Below are 24,723 nucleotides of genomic sequence, written 5' to 3' on the forward strand. Positions count from 1 at the left end.
CTCAAATTCTGTTTCCATCTCACAGAAAAAAAAAGTAAAAATGAATAAAAAAATTTTGACAACAAAAATAAACCTGAAAAATAAAAACCAAGAGCAATGACTAAGTACAGCAGATAGGTTGATAATTATGCCCTGTACACTAAGACATACTCCCTTACATCCTCCTCAATCACCATCATCATCATCATCACACCCACCCAGCCACCCTGTCAGCTGTGGGTAAATAATTATGAAGTGGTAAACAAATGAGTCAAATGGTTTGACAGATTTGCTGATCCATTCAGTTCAGTTGTATAGTATTCTTCCTCCTACCAGACAATTTTTTCAGCTTTGGGCAAGGACAATGACTGGTTAACCCCATGAAAATGGTGATTTATTTTACTCCTGCTGCTATGGTTATTTATTTTTTATTTATTTTTCAGCTTGAGCACCCTAATAATACAAGGATTAATAAAGGATATATACTATTCCTCCAGTTAAGTCTGTCTATATAAACTATCTTGATAATACTGTTATATAAAAAAATGTCACCAGATTCAAGTGTAGAAATTAATCCTGACAGCATAGCAGCCAAGGCCTTACCATCAAAATGCAAAAACAAATACAGTACAAGGATTTAAACTTCACATGCACATTATATCATTTACTACTTGCATCCAGTGATTTTTTTTTCTGCCACCCAAGTTGTTGAAAACAACACATCCTTGATTTACTTCTCGGCTGTCGGCTTAAATGTTCGGCCCGCCCATGACACCCAGAGAATTGAAGTAGGAGATTGACGTTTTCTTCTTGGGTAACCATCCCAAATGACCCAGGGACACTCTCAGATGGTACATACATGATGTGGGAACTGTCCCCAAGCATAATGATGTGTAGGGATGCATTATGACATATGACTGAGTGGCAATTATCAGTGAAATGTTCGTAACATTGGAGTTAGTATTTTACACATGTAAGAAAGTGTTTGCATAGTCTTTATCAACATCATCACCAACCAGTGAATCATTTTCACCATCAATGGGGACCATCAGGAGATTGTCAATCTCATGCTGAGAAAGGCCTCAGTGCAACATGATCCTCACTCACTCACAGTCAAAGTAAGATTGAGGAGAAGGCTACCAGTGTGGCCTGGGGGAGGCGTGGGTGAGTCATAGCATAAGTACCAGCCCTACAAAGGTGTGGGACTATGCCTACCAAAAATCTCCTGCCAAAGTTTAATTTTCAATTTTTGGCATATTTTTCAATTGCAGACCATATATTTATGGCTGTGGCAAACGGCGGGTTAATATCTGCCAGTCTTTGTAGCTTTTTTACTTGCTCAGTCTACCATTTGTTCTCTATGTCACATAGTTTTCTCTGGGTTTCACTTCTGATATTCTGTCTTAGGGTCAAGGAACTATATTGGACCTACCAGTTGTTTTATGTTCTATTCTTCACTGCAAGATGGTCATGCATGCCCTCAGCCTTTGCATCAAACCTGTCTTTATGAAAATGAGTGGAGAAACCTAGGGTTTCTTATGCAGTGCTTTAAAGCAGTGTCCAATGTTTACACACTCTGCATCTAGGTTTGCTGCATTGTTGTTTAGGTCAAGTGGTGGTCACTGAAAAAGCTTGTCTGTATTAGTGCTGTGGAATGTTACAAGTGTCACATCCTTTTAATACTACAGTTTAGTATCTTGGAGGATGGTCTACAGCACATTTGTGGGCATATGACTACAGTAGTTGCAGTTTGGTGAGTGTAAGGTTATAGTCTGTTGAGTACTCAGCACCTCTCACAGATCAGATTATAAAAACTTCTCTGTGGTCTCACTGCCATACAATGACATAAGGTACTCAATAAGGTTCAAAAGTCTAGATAGTGGGTGCATTCATGTGGTCTTGTGTTTATTCGTAAGTTCAAAAAATGGTGTTGGTGATGTTCTGACTGTGCTTAAAGCACAAGGAATGCAGTTTAAGGACACACACACACACACACACACACACACACAATGATAAACTTTTATCCACTGATTATAGCAACTTGTGAATTTTATTCTGGCTAACATCAGAATTTATCCACCACAGGGAAAAATCCAGACGTCATTAAATTTAACATTTTTCCCCCCACCAAAATCTGCATTCAGGTTTGAAGAACTTCATACCCTGATAAGTGAAGGTTGAAAAGTCGCTGTTAACCACTGAAAAAAAAAAAAAAAAAAAAAAAAATTCTTTTTAAATTATTTTGAACACCAGATCTCCCGTAAACCAGGAAATCATTTACAATGCTGGGTGGTAACCTTATAACCAACCAACATGTGTTCTCTATGTGAAAACAAGTGGGTTGGCGGAGGGTTAGTGTCCCTCCCCGGAAAACAACTACAGTAACTAAAAATACGAGCATGAAGCCTCGGACCAGGATTGACCAAAAGATGACGACTAAGGACCGAACAAAGGACTTGGTACGGATAGTTACATGGAATGTAAGGGGTGCAAATGATGAGGTGAAAGAGAGAGGGACTGTACAGGTGCTTGAGGGCATGAAAGTGGATGTATGTGGATTAACTGAAACTAAATGAAGTGGTGAGAGTATGAGAGAATGGGAGTATGGATGGGGTATATGTGCAGGAGTAGGGGAGAATGAGAGGGCAAAAGAAGGAGTGTGTATTGTTGTGAGTAACAGATGGAAGAAAAACATAAGAGAGTATGGATCAGTTGGCTCAAGGATTGTGTGGGTCAGAGTGAAAGTTGGACTACAAATGTGGGTGATTATGTGTGTGTATCCGCCAACGCAAGATCGTGTAAGCAGAGTGAGAGAAGAGTTCTGGACAAATGTGAAAGTGTGCTTGGAAAAGTTTGAAAGGAATGAGAGGTGTTTTTGATTGGAGATATGAATGGAAAAGTAGGGAATGTGAAGGTGGATGGAGTAGTTGGTGAGTGGGGTGTGCCTGCAGAGGTGGAAGAGAATGGCAGTGCCTTAGTGGACATTTGTGCTGGGAGGGGGTTGGTGATAGCTAATACCATCTTCAGACACAAAATGATCCACAGGTATACATGGCGAGTGATGAGAAGCTGAATGAACGGAAGGCAATGATTGATTATGTGTGTGTGGAAGAAAGGCTGAGAAAGTGTGTGATGGATGCAAGAGTATATGGGGGTTGGGGGAGTGGACTTTCAGACCACCACTTGGTGGTGGTCAGAATCAGTGTCCAAACAAAATGAAGAAATAGAAGGAAGGAAGGACAGGAGGAAGTAGTTCTTACAAGGAGGGTGGAAAAGTTACATAACAAGAGGATGGAAAAAAGGCAGACTATAAGAGTGAAGTGGAGGAGCGATTGGGTAAGTATAGATTGGAGCAGATGGAGGACGCGGAAGGTGTGTGTAAGATATTCACGGAAGAAACCTGTGCAGCATGTGAGGTGGTGTGTGGGCTGAAAAGAAGACGAAAGGGCATGCAGGGAACAGCATGGTGGGCTGAAGAGGAGAGAGAGGCTGTGGCACTAAAAGAAGAAAGCACATAGTGAGTGGATGAGAAACAGAGGCATGGAAGAAGGTGAGAGATGGAAGAGAGTTATATGTAGGGAGGATGAGAGGTGAAAAGATTAGTGTAAGAGAGTAAGAAGAGAGTGGATGAGGAATTTGGAAGGAATTTGAGTGTAAAGTGGAGGGAATGTAGGAAAATGTTCTGGAAAGAAGTAAAGAGAGTTAGACAGGGTACCAAAGAACTTAGTTGGGGAGTGAAAGATAAAAATGGCAGGTCACTAGTGGAGGAGAAAAAGTGAGCAGATGGAGAGAACACTTCAATGAACTGTTGAACATAAAGAATGAGTGTAATCCAAGTATAAGTAGCTGGGGAATGGCTGGGATAAGGAGGGATGTGAGAAGAGAGGAAGAAGTCAGTAGGATGGAAGTTGTGGAAGCAATGAAGAAAGTTAAAATGGGGAATGCCCTAAGAATTGATGGAGTGTGTGGTGAAATGCTGAAGCATGGGGGAGATAGTAGTAGAATGGATGTGGAAGATGTGCAGATTGGCCTGGGAGGAAGGTAGAGTCCCGGAGGATTGAAAGTCAGGTATAATTGTTCCCCTGTACAAAAGAAAAGGTGAAAAAGAAGTGTGTGGTAATCATAGGGGCATTTGCCTTCTTAGTGTAATAGGAAAAGTATATGGTAGGATACTTATTGACAGAGTTAGGGAAATAACAGAGGAATTAGTTGGAAAACAACAGGGAGGTTTTAGGAAGTTAAGAGGTTGTGTAGATCAGATATTCATTCTTAGATCCTGAGTGGAAAAGTTTCTAGAGAAGGGAAAGAAGTTGTATGCAGCCTTCATGGATATGGAGAAAGCATATGACAGGGTGGGATAGACAAGGATTGTGGAAAGTACTGAGAATATGGAGTAGATAGGAAGTTGTTGAATGCCATGAAGAGTATGTATAAGGGTGCCAAGGCTGCAGTGCGTGTGGATGGTGAACCGAGTGAATTTTTCTATTTGAAGGTTGGATTGAATCAAGGATGTGTCATGTCTCCATGGCTGTTCAATCTGTAAATGGATAGGGTTACAAAAGAGATACAAGGTAGGGCAGTGGATGCTGGAGTGCCCCTAGTGAGAGAGGGCAGTGTTTGGAAACTCCCTGTACTGTTGTTTGCAGATGATACTGTGTTGTTAAGTGAAGACGAAGGGGAGCTGCAAGGCTTGGTGAATGAGTTTGGGAGAGTGTGTAAGAAACGGAATCTAAAGGCGAATGTAGGGAAGAGTAAAATTATGGTCTTCGAGAGAAGTGAAGTTAGTGAATTTACAGTGAGATTGGATGGGGAGGAAATGGAGAATGTGAGTGCATTTAAGTACTTGGGTAGTGTGATGAGTAAGGATGGTAGTTTAGAGAGGGAAGTGCTTGAAAGGGTGCAGCAGGGAAGAAAGGTTGCTGGCTCCTAGAAAGCAGTGAGAAGAAACACGGAAGTGAGCATGGAAGTGAAAGAGCTACTACACGACAGTACTGTTATACCAACTCTAACGTATGGAAGTGAAGCTTGGACGTTGTTGGAGTGACAGAAGTCAAGGGTGAGAGCAGTGGAAATGAGTTATTTGAGAGGGGCATGTGGAGTCACATGGAGTGACAGGCTAACAGATGAGGAAGTGGAGGAGCGGTGTGGTGTGGATGTGATAGGAAGCATTAGGAGAAACACATTAAGGTGGTTTGGCCATGTGGAGAGGATGGAGAGTGAGAGACTGATGAGGAGAGTGTATGTGAGTGAGGTGGAGGGAGACGGAGGGGGAGGCCGAGGATGAGATGGAGGGATGGAGTGGAGAGGTATATGAGGGGGGTGTGAACTGGGAGCAGGGCAGTGAAACGGCAGGGGACAGAGCGACATGGAGGTGATTTGTTTGTGGCCACCCCTTATGGGATTAAGGCGTCTGGCAATAGATAGATAGATATAGATAGATTTTTGTACTGTGTTCAGGAGAGATTCTTTGTTGCAAAAAGATTAGACGTTTTAATAACTAGAACACCACAAAATTGTCCAAGGATCACAATTTTGATACATATCAGAAAATGACAGATTGCAAAAAATAAATAAATAGGCCTATGCAAATAAAAAACTAATTATGTGTGTGTCGCTGACGCACGAAAGGGATGGAGGTAGGTAGGAACGCAAGTAGGTAGGTAGGAGAGGGGTCAGCAGGCATGCAAGAAGACTGCGAAGTGGGTAGGGAGGCAAGCAGGACCGTAAATAGGGAGGGAGGGAGGGAGAGCAGTAATTAGGCAGGCAGGGAGTCAGGTTGGTGGGTAGGCAGGTAGGTATGCTGGAGGCAGGGAGAGGAGAAGGTAAGAAGATTGGCAGAGCAGGTAGGGAAGCAGGCAAGGAGGTAAATAGGTAGGTAGGTAAGTAGGCTGGGAGGTAAGGTGAGTAGGAACAAAGGCAGGCAGGCACGCAAGCAGGGAGGAGGAAGAAGATACAGATGAAAGCAAGTAGGTAGTTAGGCATGTAGGGAGTACAAAGGAAACAAACACCAACAGACCTAATGGTCCTTTCTAGGCTGCTTGTTACAAAGAAAACTATCACTATGATATCTAATTCTACAAGTTGGAGGTAAGGATAGCAAAGCAAAAAGGCCCCCCCCCCAACCCACCAAACTCTCTAATCAAAGCTGGCATGAAAAAAGTGAGAAGGACCACCATGCAGCGTGGAAAAGCTGACATGAAAATTTCACTGTTAAGACTGAAAAGTGGGGGGAGGTAGGGAGGAAAGGTTGGTAGGAAGGTAAGGAAGTAGGTAGGTAGAGAAGTAAGAAGGTAGGTAGGTAGGTAGAGAAGAAGGTAGGTAGGTAGGTAGGTAGCAGGCAGGCAAGCAGGCAGGGGGGTACGTACTTAGGTAGGTAGGTAAGTAGGTACACAGGCAGGTACTTAGGTAGGTAGGTAGCTGGGAAGGCAGGTAGGTATAGGCATGCAGGCAAACATGCAAGTACGTAAATACTGTAGGTAAGGAGGAAGGGAGGCAAGTAGGTAGAGAGACAGGGAAGCAAGTAGGCAGAACGGAAGGGAGGCAGGCAGGCACGGAGATCAGCAGGGAAATAACCAGGGAGTACGTATGTTTGTAGGCAACGAGTTATGTAGGTGCGCAGGAAGCAAGGCAGGGCAAAAGGCAGAGTGGTAGGTATGTGGGTAGGCAAAGAAGTTTGTAGGTACATATGGTGGCAGGCAGGGAGGTATGAAGGGTTAGAAGGTAGATAGCTATGGCGGTGAATCCATAGCATTTGATCACAAGACCTGAAAACAGTGGTAACCGAAGGTCGTTCGGTACTCGTCGGCAGTTATTCTAAAAGCCGGAACAAAGCTGGAGCTCATAATCCTCTAGCAAATAATAAAACCTTTTTATCTGAGCTATACTGTAAAAAACAGGAACGTTAAACAACACGAACAAATGACATAGACGTTAAAATGAGCAAAATAAAGGCTTATCTCACCCCCGATGTCGTCCGCCAAGACCTCCCCCTCGCACGGCCAGTGGCTGAGTGAGGAGGGATGGCGAGAATCCAGGGTTCAGATGATTCGAATACAGAATGAGGCTCGACTCAAAAGTTCTCGGACCGTCCACTGTTTACCACTTTCACAGTTCGAATCAAATTTTCCCTTATTATTCCTATGCTGGGTTGTCTTAGTTCGGAACACTTCAGTGGAACTTGGACATTCAGGGATGCATTATCGGAAGCTTCACGACAAATAGTGAATATAATGATGAAAATGACCTCGACTTTTTAATTACTTGTACTGAAAAAAGAACGGTACACTACTATAAGAATAAGAGAACACTTTATCAAATCAGCCCCCTTAACCCCTTCAGTACGATGACATCTTTTATTCAAACTACCACCAAACGATTTAATTCAGCTTAAAGGGGACCTGTAATGGGTCAAGCTTAAGATAAATCTTATCCTCCTCGCCTACAACGGTATAACCTAAGCTGAATAAAATCGTCAGTAGGCAGTAATGAAGATTTTGAAAGGCGTATCTCTCCCGGCTGGTGTTGGAGAGGGACGCCTTCTCGCAATGACGCCAACATAACAAGGGCGGCTCCCCTAATTTTATACAAGCGTCCCTCAACTCCCTCCCTATCCACTAAAAAAAGGATGGTGGACTGCATCAGGACAATCTCAGCCTGCAGTCCAGATAAACTTGGGATGAAACTACTACTACTATTACTACTATTAACCACTCAATTTCAAAAGGTTTCCCCTATGCAGAATATAACGGGTATCAAGAACAGGCATATTAAAAAGTCACCTCGATTTATACTGCACAGGTCACAAAAATAAAGTGCATATCGCCCTGTGGATGGCTTAACCTTTTTTTCTACATGGCTTACAAATTATCGGCTTAACAAAATCGTCTGGTGCTCTCTCTCTCTCTCTCTCTCTGGGAATGAGTCAGAAGTGCCTGTGTGTTTACGGTCATCATTAATCCTCTGTTGATCGCTTATTCTCATGCATTTTATTCCAGCTGGCGCCAGATTTATTTTTAATTAGGAGTGGGTCTTCCTTCACAAAAATGTTTTTAAATGATTTCTTAAGCTATCCACACTACGTCCACCACATTAATTCTTCAGATCCTTCAATTCAATGATGTATTTTTCATTTTAATTAATCTCTCTCTCTCTCTCTCTCTCTCAGGACTCCTTGCTGTGAAGCGGTCAGTGAAGGCTATATGCGTCGTACGTCTCTAGCTCGGAAAGAAGACAAGTGGCGAGATGAGGCCCATGTGTTCGCTTGGAATGAATGGAACGGGCTACCAGCAAACAGGTCTGAGTGGAAAAGGATGGGAGAGGCCTCTGTCGTGCTGTGGACTGACTCAGGCTGATAATGATACAACAGATTTGAGACAGCTAAAGTGGGAAATACATGAGAGAGAGAGAGAGAGAGAGAGAGAGAGTGCTAAACTCGCTACACATAAAACTACAGAGTACTGTATTTTTATCTTCATGCTTCATATCGACTTAGCCAATCTTTAACTTCTTCAACCAGTTGGCATATTTAATAGTTTGTTCTTGATCTCTCAAGACGATTCTCTTGTACGATTCTAATGAACTGTTATGTGAAAAGGGTTCACTATAATGCTATATCTAACCCCTCCAGTTCGAAATTTTTCCTAGAATTACATCGTCTGGGGATAATAAAAATGTTACCAGATCCACAAATGTCATCAGATTGTCACTAAATAAAAACCTTCAGCAGATTAAAAAATGTCGCCAGATTAAACATTTTCACCAGATTAAAAATTCTACCAGATTCTAAAATGTTACCAGATTCTAAACTCATCAGATCTTAAAATGTCACCAGATTTAAAATTTTCACCAGATTCTTACAATTTCACCAAACTAAAAGTAATTTCACCAGATTAAAAGATCTCTAAAAATGTTACCAGATTCTAAGCCAAGTTACCCTTAATCATTTTCCGTCCTCTTTATGGCTGATCCAAAGAAAACGATGACATGTAGCTCTATGAACGTTCCCATCATCACCAATATAGTGGTGATGGTGGCGGATGTGGTGATGAAACTTAAGGTGGTGATCATGGTGGTGAGGCTTATGGTGAAGCCTGTAGTCCCAGCATCCCCCCTACGTTTAACCTTAATGTTTCTCCCTCCTCCCTCCTGCCTTCAAGGAAAATTTACATTTATACGTCTGGGAACCTAAAATCATGGTCTACCACAATTATTTGCGAACCTGGGGCAAGATAATCAAAAGGAGTGAGGGCTCGCTTCTTCCAACGGATCTTGTAAGCAAAACACGGGGTCGCCATACTCGTATGTGCTAGCAAATGGACCTCGTATATTACGAGCGTCGATTTTTTTTTTTTTTTTTACCAGACTCCGTAGCCCGGCAATAGTTCTAATTGTTTACTATTATCTTGTACTGCATGCTAATAAATATTTTTCCTCTTGAATATAGCGTACAATTCTATAGCGTACAGTTTTCATTGTGCTAACAACCTACTCATTGTATACTGTGTTTATAAGTACAGTCTATGTAATATATGGTAATCTAGTGTACTGTGTATATGGCAATCCATAACATAATGCACCGTACGATGTATTGTGGATAGTGTATGGTGCATGTTGCACAAAGTACATAATGGATGGTGTATTGCATATGACATAGTGTTTAGTTTATAGTGTACAGGACCAGTACATTAGCATATGGTGTGCAGCGTACTGTGTGTAGTGTATGGCATGCGATACATATTGCACGATGCATAATGTACAGTAATGTTGTATTCATTTCTTGATGTATATAAAACGCATGTATGATGCGCATGGCGTGTACTGTGTGGTGTATAGTGTGCATGGTGCGTTGTTTGCAGCCAAGTGGTGTTGTCTTGGTTCCTGTATAGCAAAAAGTATTGTCTTTCTGCAGCAAATCAGTCCCTCACTTAGTTGCAGCACATGAATACATACAAATTACATACAAACCACCTTCCAACCTTCCCCCATTCCTATGTTCATTCAAGAAGATGTCAAGTAAATAAACGACGTACGATATGGTTGTAGTGTTTCGATTATGCGTCGGAACAAGACCTAGCGTTTGTCCCAGCTCGTAAAAATAGTTGCGAGCCCCAAGTTACAATATTCCAGCTACGAGGTGTTTCCATCATCCGAGTGCTACGTAACACCAGGATTTTAGTTCAATCGGTCCGTTTTTTTTTTTTTTTTTTTTTCCACCAGACGATTTTTGCTTAGTTTGGGAAGGATCACAGGGTTAATCTTTACGAAGCCCTAACAGCAAAGACCCCACAATATTTCGCTTTTTTTTTTGCTGAAGAAACGTCACAGAAGAAAGTTGATTCAGAACTATGCTACGAATGGACTCAGGTTATTATTCTTAGGAACCCGGTGTTGTGGTTTTGTAAATATTTTCGAAAGAATAACCTGAGTCCTCACCTTGAGTAACACAAGTCACGTCGGTTTAATTTTCTCCGGCTTTTCTACGACCCTCAATTATCCTTGGACAACTCAGACCATAACCTACCTTAATTACTCAAGACTTACGTCTCTTTAAAACGATGACATTTTTAAATATCCTGCTTCCGCCACACATGATACAGCTTCGACAAACGTCTCAGCAGGCGGGGATCAAAACAATTTCCATAAACCGCTTTAATACGATTATACCGTCTTCATTATATGCTTGCTGCCACCATGTAATATTACTAGGTTTCACAATGTCCTCTCGTTGTGAAGAGGTTGGCCAGGAACGATAAATCAAGAAAGAAAACACAAGCATTCGGTACTCACCCGAATCTTCTCCCTGTCGCTTGTTGGAAAGGAAGTTTGTTTCGGTTTCGGGGCAGATTTTTAAATTTGGTATACGTGTAAGTTTTAGTGTGGCATTTTAACAACTAATATTTTCTTATACTAATCGGAGAAGAATAGAAATTAGTATAGTCTGCCACATAGTTCCATACAGCCGTAATATGATTGGGTCGTAATCTCTTCGGCATAGTAAACATAAATTATTTGCTTAGCGTCTTGCTATGCATCACTTAACACTTCAGCTCTCATGTTAGGATGTTACTGATAAAAACTGTCGATTATAAAAAGACATCGATAATATACAGAAGATTATCAAAGTGTAATACGCAAAAAATAGCAATAAGAAGAGGTGCAGCGATGTCTTCAGGTTTCAGGTTTCAGGTAATGTTCGGGAGTATAGCCTTTTTAACGGCACTCCCTGATGTTATTGTCGCTGTCTGGTTATACTTTTCTTTAATCATGTTTATGTCCCATTTTCTTTTCCCTCATCTTCCAAAAAGAATAAATAATTTCCTTTGTTTCATCTATATTTTCATTTTCAAATAAGAACTTTTCAATAACATTTTTCACAATTTCTTCGTAAGGCTGCTGTAATCTAATACACTTTCTCCTTTCCTCATTGTATGCTGGGCACCACAAAATAAAATGAGTCATCTTCTTTTATACTGTCACATAGGTCACATTTTGTCTCCTCTAAACCTTTTCCTATCATTTAAATTTAAGTTGTTAGTTCTGCATTTAAATAATAAAACAGAGCTCTGTCTATTGTCATATGCACTTTCTTGGTTTCCTAATTCTGTTCTTCATTCTCTATAAATACTTAAGCTTTCTTTCTCATTCATAATCTTTTTCCATTCTATCCTGTCCCATTCCTTCACTTTTCTTCTTATTTCTTCGTCCGTACTATTTTTCATTGCTCCATCCTGCACTCCTATTTTTTTTTAACTCTTTGTCCAGCTCCTTCATCCATCTATTTTTCTTTTCCTCTCTTGTGACCTCTATTATCCTTCCTAATAAATCACTTCCTTCTTCTTTCATGCTGTAACTTAAAAATTTCCATTGTCCCTCTAGTATTCTGGCCTTCATGGATGCTGCATCAGTCTCTCCCCTCAGAGCTGCTGTTTGAGTGTAGCTGGATGCTCCCAAAATCATTCTATAAACACTATTTTCCACTCTTTGTAGTTGGTCTATTTCTTGTTTAGTCATATCCATCACACTGACTCCGTATAATATCGATGGTAATGCTATACTTTTCCAGAAAGTTTTCCCTATTAATAATCTTGAGCAGCTTTGTTTTATCACAGGATATGTCATATTTGCTCATTTTCGTGCCTTGTCCAACAGTACTTTCTTTTGTTCTTTAAAACAATTCTTACTATCATTTATCATTAGGCCCAGATATTTAATTTTGTCTCCAACTTTTATATCTCTAATATTGTCTGGTTTTTCTTTCAAATTATAAATTAATATTTGACACTTTGTCTTATTCATTTCCAATCCGTATTTTCTACTCACTCTAATCGCTTCATCTATCACCTCTTCTGCCTCCTCTTGACTACTGGCCAACAGCATTCCATCATCCGCAAAGAAAAGAGATGATATCTTAAAGTATTCGTCCTGAAACCCTTTGTCCACTTCCTCTAACTTTTTAATTATTTCAAATGTTACTAGTTTGAATAATGTCATAGACAGTGTACAGCCCTGACGTATCCCACTTGACACTTCCGTTTCTACTCTTTCTTCCCCAATTTCAATTATTGTTTTATCTTCATTATCTATTTCAGCCAACAAATCAATGATTTTTGGGTTTATTTTGTTTTTCATAAGTATATTTATCAATTCCTCTCTCTTTATACTATCATAAGCCTTTTTATAGTCAATTGCTACCACAAATGACGGCTTTTTAATTTCAAAAGACTTTTCCACATACCGGTAGTATCTCAGTATAAATAAATTATTTTCCATTCTTGCTTTTTCTGTGAACCCTCCTTGTACATCCTTTTCTAGCTTGTTCTTTTTTATATGATCTTCTAAATACAGTCTCACTGAACCCATCATTAGTTTATATCCTTGGTTTGTCAATGCAATTGGTCTTAGCTCTTGCACTTTTGGTTTTGCTACTTTTGGTATCATAGTTGTTCGTGATTGTTTCCATCCTTTTGGTATAATTCCTGTTGCTATTGTCCCTCTTAAACTTCTTATCATTTCTTCTACCAACTGCTCGCTTTCCCCTAAGCTTTTGAACATTTCAGGCTTTAATCCATCCATCCCTGCTGCCTTCCCACACCTCATCTTTTTCAAACATTTTCTCACCCTGTCCTCACTTACGATTTCATTACTTATGTGAATTATTCCCTTTTCCATTTTTGTTATCATTTCAAAATGCTCTCTTTGCATCACACTGCAACTCCTGGTATTTGTAACTCTGGTCTTATCTTTACCATTTTGTTCACTCTGAAAACACACCTCTCTGCCAATTTGTATATTTTTCTTTACTTCCTCATATTCTTTTTCATATTCCTCTTTTCTTTTACTGTTCCATACCTTACTTACCGGTATATTGTTTTCATTTTTCCTATATACTGTGACCCAAAATTGTACTATGAACATGATGACGGTCTGGGTTTCATTCGGCTTTTTAATCTTTCTGTATTCTTTTCACACTAACTTGGCCTAAAATCTCCATCACTGTGTCATCATTGCTGAGTTGTAAAGATGGATTAAGACTAGAAAATGATACTAGTCACATGGTAGTGCAATGGTACGTTTTATAAGCTGCAAAAGGACGAAAATCTGGTCCAAGTTAATGTAAACGAAGCATAGCATCATTGATGTATTAACTCATAACCACATCTTTGCACATCCTTGACTTACTCTCTCGCCAGGCGCTGAAAGGGATTCCTTCACGTGATGGCATCGTTATAGTCGAGCCGCTCCACAGCCAGGTTATACAAAAAGTCCCTTTACTCCTTCCTTGTCCCTCGAGAGAAAAATAATAGACTGCAGGAGAAAGGATCAAGTTAGCCTGCAATCCACCAGGTTCACGTTCAAATGATCCTTGGGCCACAACAACCATTTACCTCTCTCTGACAATACATAAATTTACTCAGGCTATCACAAAGCGATTTTATACGGCCGTGCTTTCCTTTGAATGACATTATGTGAGCTATAAACCCCAGTCACACTTTGAATACAAACCTTTATGAATTCAATCCACTGAGAGTGAAGCAACCCACTAGAGTCACTAGACCAACTGGAGTTGTTTGGTTATATGGTTACCACCCAATGTAGTAAATGGTTTTCCTGGGTTACAGCTTGTCACTCAGTGTTGAGTCACCAGAAGGCAACAGTAAACCATTTAGCTTGTCACTCAGTGTAGAGTCACCAGAAGGCAACATTACATCCAGTGTGTGAATGGTGAGTGCCCCCACCTACCACAAATTAATTCCTTCAACCTTTTGGTTATTCTTGTCTCTCATTTCAATTTCACTTCCACTTCACACCAATTCCAAGGTAATTTTAAGTAGTCATTATAAATCCAAGCCTGGTTATCCTCCCATTTTCCAGTACAAGAACATCTAATGATGACTCCGAAAATCATACACAGAAGATACTATTATATTTTTCCATAACTTGCATGATTCATTTGCTGTTGTTTCAAACACATTATAGTATTGAAATACAGTATAAGCAATAAGCTGCTAACTTTGAAACCCTGGGATTATTGCAGTATGAAAACAAAATTTCTCCAGTTAATATGTTGATGGGTCTTATTACAATACATATGATGGGTAATTCCATTTTCTTCCTGTAACTGTGAAGCTGAAAGAATGATGAGGGTACTGCAAGTCGCCTAGTACCGTACCACTTACACCGTAGATAGAAAGATTGTACTGAGTCCACACTTCTTTCTTTCTCATTTCATCTGTATTGTTCCCACTGTTAGGATGTATAGTCATGCTTTGGATCATCTCACCCCATGTATCTGGGAAAATATTGATTAGGATGACGCAAATATAACTCATACATAATATTTACAGATTAATACTGTGATTCAGGTCAGATTATCCCAGTGTTAAATGGTAGATGTAAATACTGCAACATGATATTAATTATTATTCAACTAAAAAAATCATCAGCAACATCCAAACCCTTCTTCCCAGCACTAAAATGAATGGGTAACACTTATATCATGCTAGAAAAAAAGAAGAAGTAATACTAAAAATAATAATAATAATGATAAATCAGTATCACTATTTCATAATTCATCAACCATTCAGTAAGGGTCAAATAAAAGAAGCTTAAATATCCATTGCTTTAATTTGTTACACCTTAGAAATGGTAGTGTTGATACAGGTGTGTGTGGTGAGAACACTTACTGCCAACCTTAGCAAGAACTGTACAGAGGCGGGGCTTGGGTGGGGTGGGGAGGGAAAAGGGGAGAAGATGAGTAGATGAGGAGGCATATTGGGGAGGGGGGCGACTCCTTCCTCCCTCCTCTCCTTCCTCCCATGGTTCCCCACAGGGCATAGGGATGGGAAGGGGAGGGGGTGAGAGATGTGATTCACGGGGGAAACTAGTGTGACCCAGACAGATTCTCACACTCTTGTACATTACCTTTGACTCATAAATAAAAAAAAATTCTCACTTGTACAAAATAATATCATCCAACAAGCCAAGTCATTACTCTTTTGCTTTGTAAGCCACCTGGACAGAATATACAAGATCCAAGCCTAACTTAACCTCTACTATTTCTCGGCTTGTTGGCTGAGTCGTATAAGAGGTGTGAGGTGTCTTGAGGGAGTCGCCTACGGGAGAAGTACAATCCACCCAGCCATCGCCACACTTTGTACTGACAGAAGCACGAGTCTTACAATTTTTTTTACAGCTTTATATACTGTTTTTATATTTATAATATTTATATATATGTCTATTTTGAAATGGGTGAAGATTTGCAGGACCATAATGCGAACCATTTATATGCCCCTTTCTCTGGTCTGGGCTTGACAAAGGGTTAATTGAGATGGATGGAAGGGAGAGTGGGCAGTGGGGTGGAATGGAAAAGGGGAGGTGTACAGACAGAAAACAGAGTTACCAGACAAGAGCACAGTGTCAAAGCAAGAGACACGCTATTACAGACCAAGACGTACATTTTTAAGTAGGCGGACAGTAAATGGAGACAGAGATGGAGACATATGCATCCGTGAGTGAGGAGGGAGTACAGTATGTGAGTGACGGTAGGGAGGAAAGGATGGAGAGAGTAACATAAACAAAAAAGAAAAGGAATGACTTCAACATACAACCAATAGATGTCATGTAAAACCTATCCATTAAAAATTTAGAGAAAGATGATAAAAGAAAAGATAAATTGGTCCGCTGTTAATAGATACAAAAAGGGAGAATTGAGGCTGTTGAATATTATAAAACACACTGAGAACACCACAGCAAGAAAAACACCTTCACATGGGTTTCTGTATCAAAACATTTTTTTTCCTTTTAACTTAGATAACAATTCAACAACTTTGTAAAATATTAAGTATATTCAATAAATAAATAAGACCTAAGGAGAGGTTTATGTTACAGAGGGGGGTAGCAAGGGGGGTGGGGCACAGAAACCTGTACTTTTCTCTGTACTTTCACACACTTCCACTCAATTATTATTTTTTTGTTCCTCGCGTTACTGAGCAAAAGCGCTTAGCTACATATTGGACAGCATTAGTTTTTTTTAATTGAAAAATATAGAGTACAAATTTAAAATGTATTAAATATATTCAAAATATATGATATGGCTTTTTTTCTTACAAAGCATTGGGTTGGAACAATATCAGATTGAGCACCAATTATCCCATTGGCCTTTCATCTCTCCTACACTTCTTCTCCTTCCATTCTCACTTTCCTTTTCCTTGAGATGGGCCATTGGGTTGGGTAATTTTTGCACATCACTTTAGAAATATCACAAGTATCACCATGGCAGCAGGGGCAACACTAATAAGGCCAATTGCAAAAATGCTCAATTTTGTTAGTACTGGGGTAGGGGTGCTTCAAAATGGCAACAGAGTGAGTCATTTATACTTCTACATGAATTAAGAGCAAGCGGCGGGTCAGCAAAGGAAGGCACTGTCCGCTGGCTTTCGTCGCTGTTTTAACATCATCTCAAAACAGTCTGGCCACCACAGATCAAATGTTGAGTTAATCAAAAATTTCTGAAAAATCACTGAACACCATGTACATACTGATAACTAACCAGGCACCAAAAAGTGAACTTCACAGGTATTGAACATCTTGAACACTATTTTTTCCCTCTCCCATGCTAAAGGCATAGATTTACACTCCTTCCTTCCCCTGACCAGCAAGCCAACCAGCCACCAGTGAGTTACATTGGATCTGTACAGTTCATTTGTGATTCAGTCATTGGTTGCGTGGCTGCTGGTGGGGATGCATGGCGAGAGGTGTGTTGATGTATTGTGTGCATTTGTCAGTGTGTGTATGCGTGCAGGTTGGTGGATAACTTGTGTGTGTATGTGTGTTTAAGGGGCATCAGTGTGGTGCCTGGTTGATGCAATGCCAGAGCAATGGTGCAACTGACCCCCTACATGTTAAGTGAGCGCTGGAACAATGTGATGCCCTGCTACAGGGAACAGAGGGGCATCACAGCTGTGGTGAATGGAGAGCTGTGGTGAATGAGGGCCAGAGCACTGAGATCCTTCTGCCCTGCAAGCACATTCACAGCCTGAAACTTATTACAGCTGGAGCATAAATGTGAGCCAGGACATCATTCACTAATAATCCTAACTGCAGAGCGAACGCGCCAGAACAAAAGTCTCCCCTCGAGTCACTGTACAATTTTTTTTTCTCTATGTGGGTGCTGCCCCAAAGAAAAACTAATTATCACAATTCTGGATGGGGGAGATGAATAGGAGGAGGCCTAACACTACAACCTCACACCAGCACTTCCAAAACACTAAGTGAAAGTCTTTTTGCCGGGAGCTGCACGTATATAAAATATTTCACAGTTTTTTTTTTTTTCTCTTGTCTACAGCACAAAATATTTACAGTCTCAAAGGATGGGCTGGGAGGTAAGGGGAGTGAGCGTCGAGTCATTACACTGATACATATATACAGAAACCATCAGAGGAAGCCAAGAAGAGCAAGGAGTCTTCCAATGACAGCATAGTTATTATATTACAAGTTTTTTTCTTCTTTTTTGTTTTTGGTGTGTGTATATATATATATTTATATATAAATAATTTAAGAGTTATTGTCACAGCAGTTAGGTTATGAAAGGGTCTGGAGGAGTTTTGACCCCTTTTATCCACAACCTCAATTTTTGCGACAGAAATTTGGAATTCTTGCAGCAACTGCTACAAAAGTCCTAAGTCTGTTTGCAGAGAATCACATATCTAGCTGAGACACCCACTCAAGTGAGGCTCTCATTTTACTGAGGATGATCTTCAACTGTTGATTCTCACTTGGCTGAGGATCATCTTCAATTGGAGACTTTACTCTCAACTAAAGATCCTAGGAGAATCCTGTTCAGCTGAAGGTTTCCAACTAGGCTGGAGAACTCAGTGAGGCTGGACAATTGCTGAATGCCCTCTAGGCGCCAGTGCAGTCTATCTCGATGATGTCCTTTGGCACATCAACGAACTGGTAGACGAGGCGCTGACCATCAACTTTGGCTAAGATGCCACGCTGGTAGTAGTACCTGTGGAGGAGGTAACATCTCATTAGAATGCAACACATAATTTTAGCTCAAGTCCTAATTCAGCCTCAGAAATAGGCATAAGTATAACACTCTGTGCTTAGTGATAAATATATTCCCCTACACTTTATGCTTAGTTACAATAATCTGCTGTACCTCTGATCTTTGTTATTGTGCCTCAAACTGTGGTCATCATAATTATCAACAGTGGGCACCACTTTCTCAGTATTCATCCTTAGTTTAGTATCTGGTTATAGATTTAGCCTACCTATACTGTAGTCTTAAAAGAGTGCCACTGCTTGCATTTCCCAATTTCATTTTCACATTTTCTCTTCTTTCAACTGGTAACTTGAGGTATAATAGTGATTTCCTGTTTTCCTCAATGCAGGCTTATTTTTGCTTCCTACAGGCCCCATAAATCAGCTTCATGATGTTCCTATTGAGTCTGGTAGCACTGAGGTAAATCTAAACTGCATTTAACTTCTAACAACTTTTAAAAATTTTTGATCATTAACTATAGTTTTTTTTTTCCTACCACAGACTGAGCATGCTATTAATCATCTTACCTTAGAGGAGACTCTGTGATCTTAAGAACTAGTACCCCTACTGCTTCTTAACAAGAAGTATGACCCACCCTGATAATCCAGCACATGCATAACTTAGTGAAAAGTCAGATCCCAGAACTACAGGACATGAAAAGTAAATGCAGAAGCTACCACTCAATTCCAAATTTATCTTATCATCAAGGCCAGAAACACAAGCTCACCTCAAAGCACGGCCCATGGTTTCGTAGTTCATGTCAGGCTTGTTCTTGTGGAGACCCCAGAGGCGAGAGACAGCCTTGGAGTCGACAAGCTTGAAGACGCCCTTCTCCCGGTTGGTCCACTTAATGTACTTGGGGCAGCACTCCTTGTCCTGCAGCAGCTTCAGTAGGAACTCCCACAGGTAAGTGGTTGAGCCTGAGGGGAGGGAGTCAGTAAGTTAGTTGTAAAATTTTGATGTAATTCATGTGCAGAGAAATTAAAAGATTAAGGACCAAGCACTAACTACATGCAATACAGTCGACTGATCTATTTTTAACTGTTCAGGTGCAACAACGAATTATTCATCAGTTCGTTTTTTTATATATAAATATATCCTTGAATCAGCTACAAAATTACAAGAATATGTATGGCATAATCAGTATTTACTTTGACTGGTGTATAACAGAAATCGTGTTTATTCTGACTGGTGCATAATGATGATAATAATAATAATGATGATAATTATAATTTTAACAATAATAATAATAATAATAACACGTAGTAGCTGTAGAACTACTAAGGAATGTAACTAACTGGTAATGTTTCAGAGCATCATACCAATACAAATAACTATGACTAATAAGGAAATACAGTGCCGAAACTCACCCTCCCTGCTCTTGCGCTTCATGCCTGGCTGCTGACCATTGGCGTCGGGAGGCTTGGGTTTCCTGCCCTTCTTCTTCATCCGGGGAGGGAAGCCCATGTCACCCAGGAAAAAGTCTTCGGCCGAGGATGATGAGGATGGCGAGGCGGTGGACGGAGCGGCCCCGAGTCCCATGTGGGTGAGCGATGACGACGACGCCGAAGAGGGGGGCATGAGGGAGGGGTAGTGGTGGTGATGGTGGTGAGTAGGGGACGTGACCATGCCGTACCCCCCCGCGGCTCCACCACCCACCACACCCCCAGGTGAACCGGAGTCGAGATACCCGTTCACGCCCACACCGTACCCGCCCAGCACCTGAGCTTCTGTCGGGGCAAGAAAAGTGCATCTGAGTACTCTGGATTACCCGACTCTATGACGCTACAGTAACATATGTATACTCATCAAAATATCCTTAATCTCTATGCCTATCAAAATATTCTTCTCTATCAAAATAGCCCTGAATTCCAATCTTAACAAAAATTAATATTCATTCACAGCCACTGATGATGCCCACACGTTACCAAAATTCACATCATCATCATCATCATCAAAGGTTCACTTGTAGCTACTGATTTCTCATCCGATAAAGCTACAGAATTCACACACACACACACACACACACACACACATACGACGATGGCTGCATTGTACTCCTCGTCATCCTACCATTACCTTCTATCCAAGCAGTTACAGTTAAGGACATAAGTTCGCCTACTACTCCACTACAACACACTTAAGGGCATGTCCGTCACTTAACTTCCTGACGCACCATAACAGAGAAGCGGAGGCAGATAAACAATACCAAGCCTCTCTCAGCTTAGGAATATTAGCCAGAAAATATAGAAGACAGGCTGAAGTGGTGAAAATATTAGTCGAACTTTTTACCCCCCCCGTACAACTGGGTAAGTCTCCCATACTGACAAGACAACAAAACATTACACAACAACACACCATGACATGACAACCCTGCACCATGGAGAGGGATGTGTGTGGGTACAAAGGGAGGGAGAGGGAAGGGAAGTAGGTTGAGACGGGGAGGGAAGGGAAGCTGGGAGAGAGAGGGATGGGGTGCGAAATAGACTGCGAGAGGGAGGAGGAGAGAGAAGTAGGTGGAGAGATAGGGAGTGGGCGGGAAGTAAGCAGAGTGAGGGAAGGGGAGGGAAGTAGGTAGAGAGAGGGAAGGGAAAGGAAGTAGGTAGTAAGAGGGAGGGAAGTACTTAGCCAGGGATAGAAGGGGGACGGTAGAGGAATGAGGGAGGAACAAGGTGAGAAGGAGAGGGAGGAAGAAACGAAGGAGGATATGAGAGGAACAAGGCAAGAGGGGGAAAACAGAGCCAAGCAGAGCGGGAAAGATAAGGAAGGAGTGGGGAAGAGAGGATGTTGCAAGGAGGGGAGTAAGAAACAAGGAGGAAGGGTGGCTGAAGATGTAGGGGAGGAGTGAGGCAGGCAGGCAGGAAGGGAGAGAAGGTGGGAGGGAGGGAGAGGCAGGCGGGAGGAAAAGAAGGGGTGGTCGGGGGGACAAGGAAGGAGGGAGAGAGGAGATGACAGGGAGGAATGCAGGGTGAAAGGGAGGGAGAGGCAAGACGAAAGGATGACAAGATAGATGAAGGAGCAAGAAAGGAAGGGAAGGAGAGAAGGGGAGGTTGGAGAGACAAGGAGGGAGGGAGGGAGAGTAGGGGAGCGAGAGAGGGAGAGAAGGTGAGACAGGTAACACTGGGGGCAACAGGTGCACAGTTACCCTTGTGTGGGGCGGACAGACAGACAGACATCATTTATCCTCTCTCTCTCTCTCTCTCTCTCTCTCTCTCTCTCTCTGGCCGGAAGATGGGCCCTGGCAAAGACACCCCGCGCGTAACTGAAAGACAAAGACTCAATTGCCTCTCTCTCTCTCTCTCTCTCTCTCTCTCTCTCTCTCTCTCTCTCTCTCTCACACACACACACACTCATATTTATTTTTCTCCACCCTCTTACGTCACCATTCCGTACCTTAGTGTTTTTTTCTTTCTTTGTTTTCCTTCGTGTTGAGGATTAAAACAACAACAACAACAACAACAATGCCACTGATTCCAGGGAGGTGTTTGTCTTTTAGTTTACTTGTGTTTGATTTGACGTGTGGCGGATGGGAAGGAGAGAGAGAGAGAGAGAGAGTGTATACTGACGTGTCTGTTATTTTATTATTGCCACCCATCACGATCTTATTATACTCTCTCTCTCTCTCTAATGACCCAGAAACATTCAAATCAAGAGCTCCCACAATCTCTATGTACCATAAACTACCGCCTGACCTTAGCGATGTATTTCCCAACTCGTGTGTGTGTGTGTGTGTGTGTGTGTGTGTGTGTGTGTGTGTGTGTGTGTGTGTGTGTGTGTGTGTGTGTGTTTTCTACCTCAGATCCTTTAATAACAAGACGATTACTTATGTTTTGATGATGATGATGATGATGATAATAATGATGACGATGATGATAATAATAATAATAATGATGATGTTCTGAATACCGGCAAAAGATTTCATTCAACTCAAAAAATAAATTCCCCAACAAACGGGGTTACGTAAACAAAACATTTCTTAAGAAGTTAGCGGTATTCTTTTTTTTTTTTTCTTTTTTTTACTTTCCTTTTTCTGGATCAAATGATACAAGGAACAACTTTTTTCCAAAACACTGGTCAACCGCTCATTCATCTCCAGCCTGTTTGCGCAATGTGTGTGTGTGTGTGTGTGTGTGTGTGTGTGTGTGTGTGTGTGTGTGTGTGTTTTATTCATCCAGCCCACATAACTTACTCAATTCTGTCATCCAAAGTGGCTAATTCATTCAAACTTCAGACGATTTTGAGTTTGCTGAGGAAAATCACTCGTCACAGCCATTTCCTTTTCTCCATAATCGTCCAACTTACGGATCTCTTTCTAGCTTAGCAAGGACGATTTTATTCAGCTGAGGAAAATCGCGTTACGTCAATAGGAGGCAGAAAGAACACAAGCTTCGGATCTTTAGTTTTTTCTCCCACCAGACGATTGTTTTCAAGATTCGAGCGATATAGTTTTGCGAGGAGTCAGAAATCGTCTCCATTCACCCTCTCTCTCTCTCTCTCTCTCTCTCGTACCAAGCGCTTAGGTAATCCAGGTGTACTTAATTCAGGTGAGGAAAATGGGACGCGGTCAACAGGTAAAAAACTCTAAGGGCACTCACACAACCAGTTCAAGACCTATTAACCGTGGCTGTGAACTGGGGTGGAGGTGGACTGGAAAGAGGTTATGAACTGGAGTGGTGGAGGTGGACGGGGATTGAGGTAACTGCGAAAACGGATCGGTGTGACTCGGATGGTTGGTCGGCTTAGTGCTGGTCCCGAATTTGGTGGACGCGCGGAGTGGTGGCTTCGAGTTCCACTGACTGGCACTCAATCTACTTCACTGTACTGTCAGCTTCTACAGTCTACCTCTTACATTTCACCTTCTGTGCCCTGTATCTGGCCTACTCTCTTCGTAATCCCCTCTATGTCTTCACTTAGACGGATCAACCCTGGTACTGTACTCCTTTCACTCTAACCTGGCTAAAATTGACGTCTCCTCATCTTGAATGCTGGATATTAACCACAGACTGACACTGGAAAACGATGCTAGTCACGAAGAAGAGCCATGGAACGGATGTAGAGCCAGAGCATCGTCTTTCCATCCTGAATGCTGAGAATTAGCAACAGACCAACACTAGAAAATGATGCTAGTCACGAGGAAGCGCTTAGGAAAGGATGTTGAATTCCGAGTATTAACAAGAGATTAACACTGGAAAACGATGCTAGTCACGAAGAAGCGCTAGGGAAAGGATGTAGACCCAGAGCATTGTTTATTTTTTCCTTTTTTTATTTATTTATTTATTTTTTTTTGCAGCCACTGATCTGCATGAAGTTGCAAAAGGAGGGAATCTGGGCCAAGTTAAGGTAAAAACAGTAATATTTCCAGTAACGCCAAACCGGACTATCTCCCAGCTGGCCGCAAAAGTCACCCAGCACCTTTCCCTCTGCCCCGCTACGGTGGTTAGTGAGTCTTACAATCTCCCGTCTGGCTTGCATCTCTAACCAAACGTGTCTCAAGCTGAAAAACACTGTACGACGTTCAGAAAAGCTTGGATGACGGTGGTGGTGGTGGTGGCCGTGGTGGTGGTGGTGGTGGTGGTGGTGGTGGTGGTGGTGGTGGTGGTGGTGGTGATGATGATGATGATGATGATGATGATGATGTTCGTTCCCGTGTTAAAGGGGTTAATGAAGATTCCAGGTGACCTCTCCTAATTACCAGGCGCTATTCATTATTAAATAAATTACGTTCTCGTCCTAATGGGGTTAGTGTACATAGTTTACATAACATATTTATGGATGGAAGAAAGAACCAAAGGCTGAGAATCAGTAACATAATAAATACATAAAAGCGCGCCAAATTCAAGACCCGTTCACTTCGGGACACCTGTACACGGATATACCGATGAATATTAATACCTGCAAGAATAAACCGGTAAATAGGAGGTGTTAAGAGACCTCCAAGATAGCGAGAATAAGATGCACACTACTCTCACTCAACGGATAAGCGGATAGAGGTCAGGTTTGGACGGTGGGCAAGATATCGTCAGGCAAAATGGGTGATGGTGGTGGAGGGTAGGAAGCTTGGCAGGTGTTCAAAAGCGTGGATGCCAAGTATCACTCTAACCTCACACTTAATATCCACTTCTCTCCCTCTATCATATCCCCGCTCAGGTTCCCATGGAGAGAGAGAGAGAGAGAGAGGGGGGGGGGATGAAGGGGGACTT

General features: G+C 41.5%; 1 protein-coding gene across 2 annotated transcripts in view; it reads right to left on the reverse strand.

Annotated features, from left to right (window-relative positions):
* Positions 1-15,098: 15,098 nt before the first annotated feature.
* Eip74EF (Ecdysone-induced protein E74) overlaps positions 15,099-24,723 on the reverse strand; it is a 307,900-nt gene continuing 298,275 nt past the window's right edge. For both annotated transcript variants that reach the window (XM_080283871.1, XM_080283862.1), the window contains 3 exons: positions 19,894-20,253; positions 19,251-19,443; positions 15,099-18,487 (listed from right to left, as the gene is read on the reverse strand). In XM_080283871.1, the coding sequence (XP_080139997.1) occupies positions 18,379-18,487; positions 19,251-19,443; positions 19,894-20,253 (662 nt within the window). In that variant the 3' untranslated portion in view covers positions 15,099-18,378. The remainder of the gene's footprint in view (positions 18,488-19,250; positions 19,444-19,893; positions 20,254-24,723) is intronic.

The sequence above is a fragment of the Coenobita brevimanus genome, chromosome 13 (assembly GCF_032717465.1).
Source record: "Coenobita brevimanus isolate Jiangsu-jjx chromosome 13, ASM3271746v2, whole genome shotgun sequence".
Classification (NCBI taxonomy): Eukaryota; Metazoa; Arthropoda; class Malacostraca; order Decapoda; family Coenobitidae; genus Coenobita; species Coenobita brevimanus.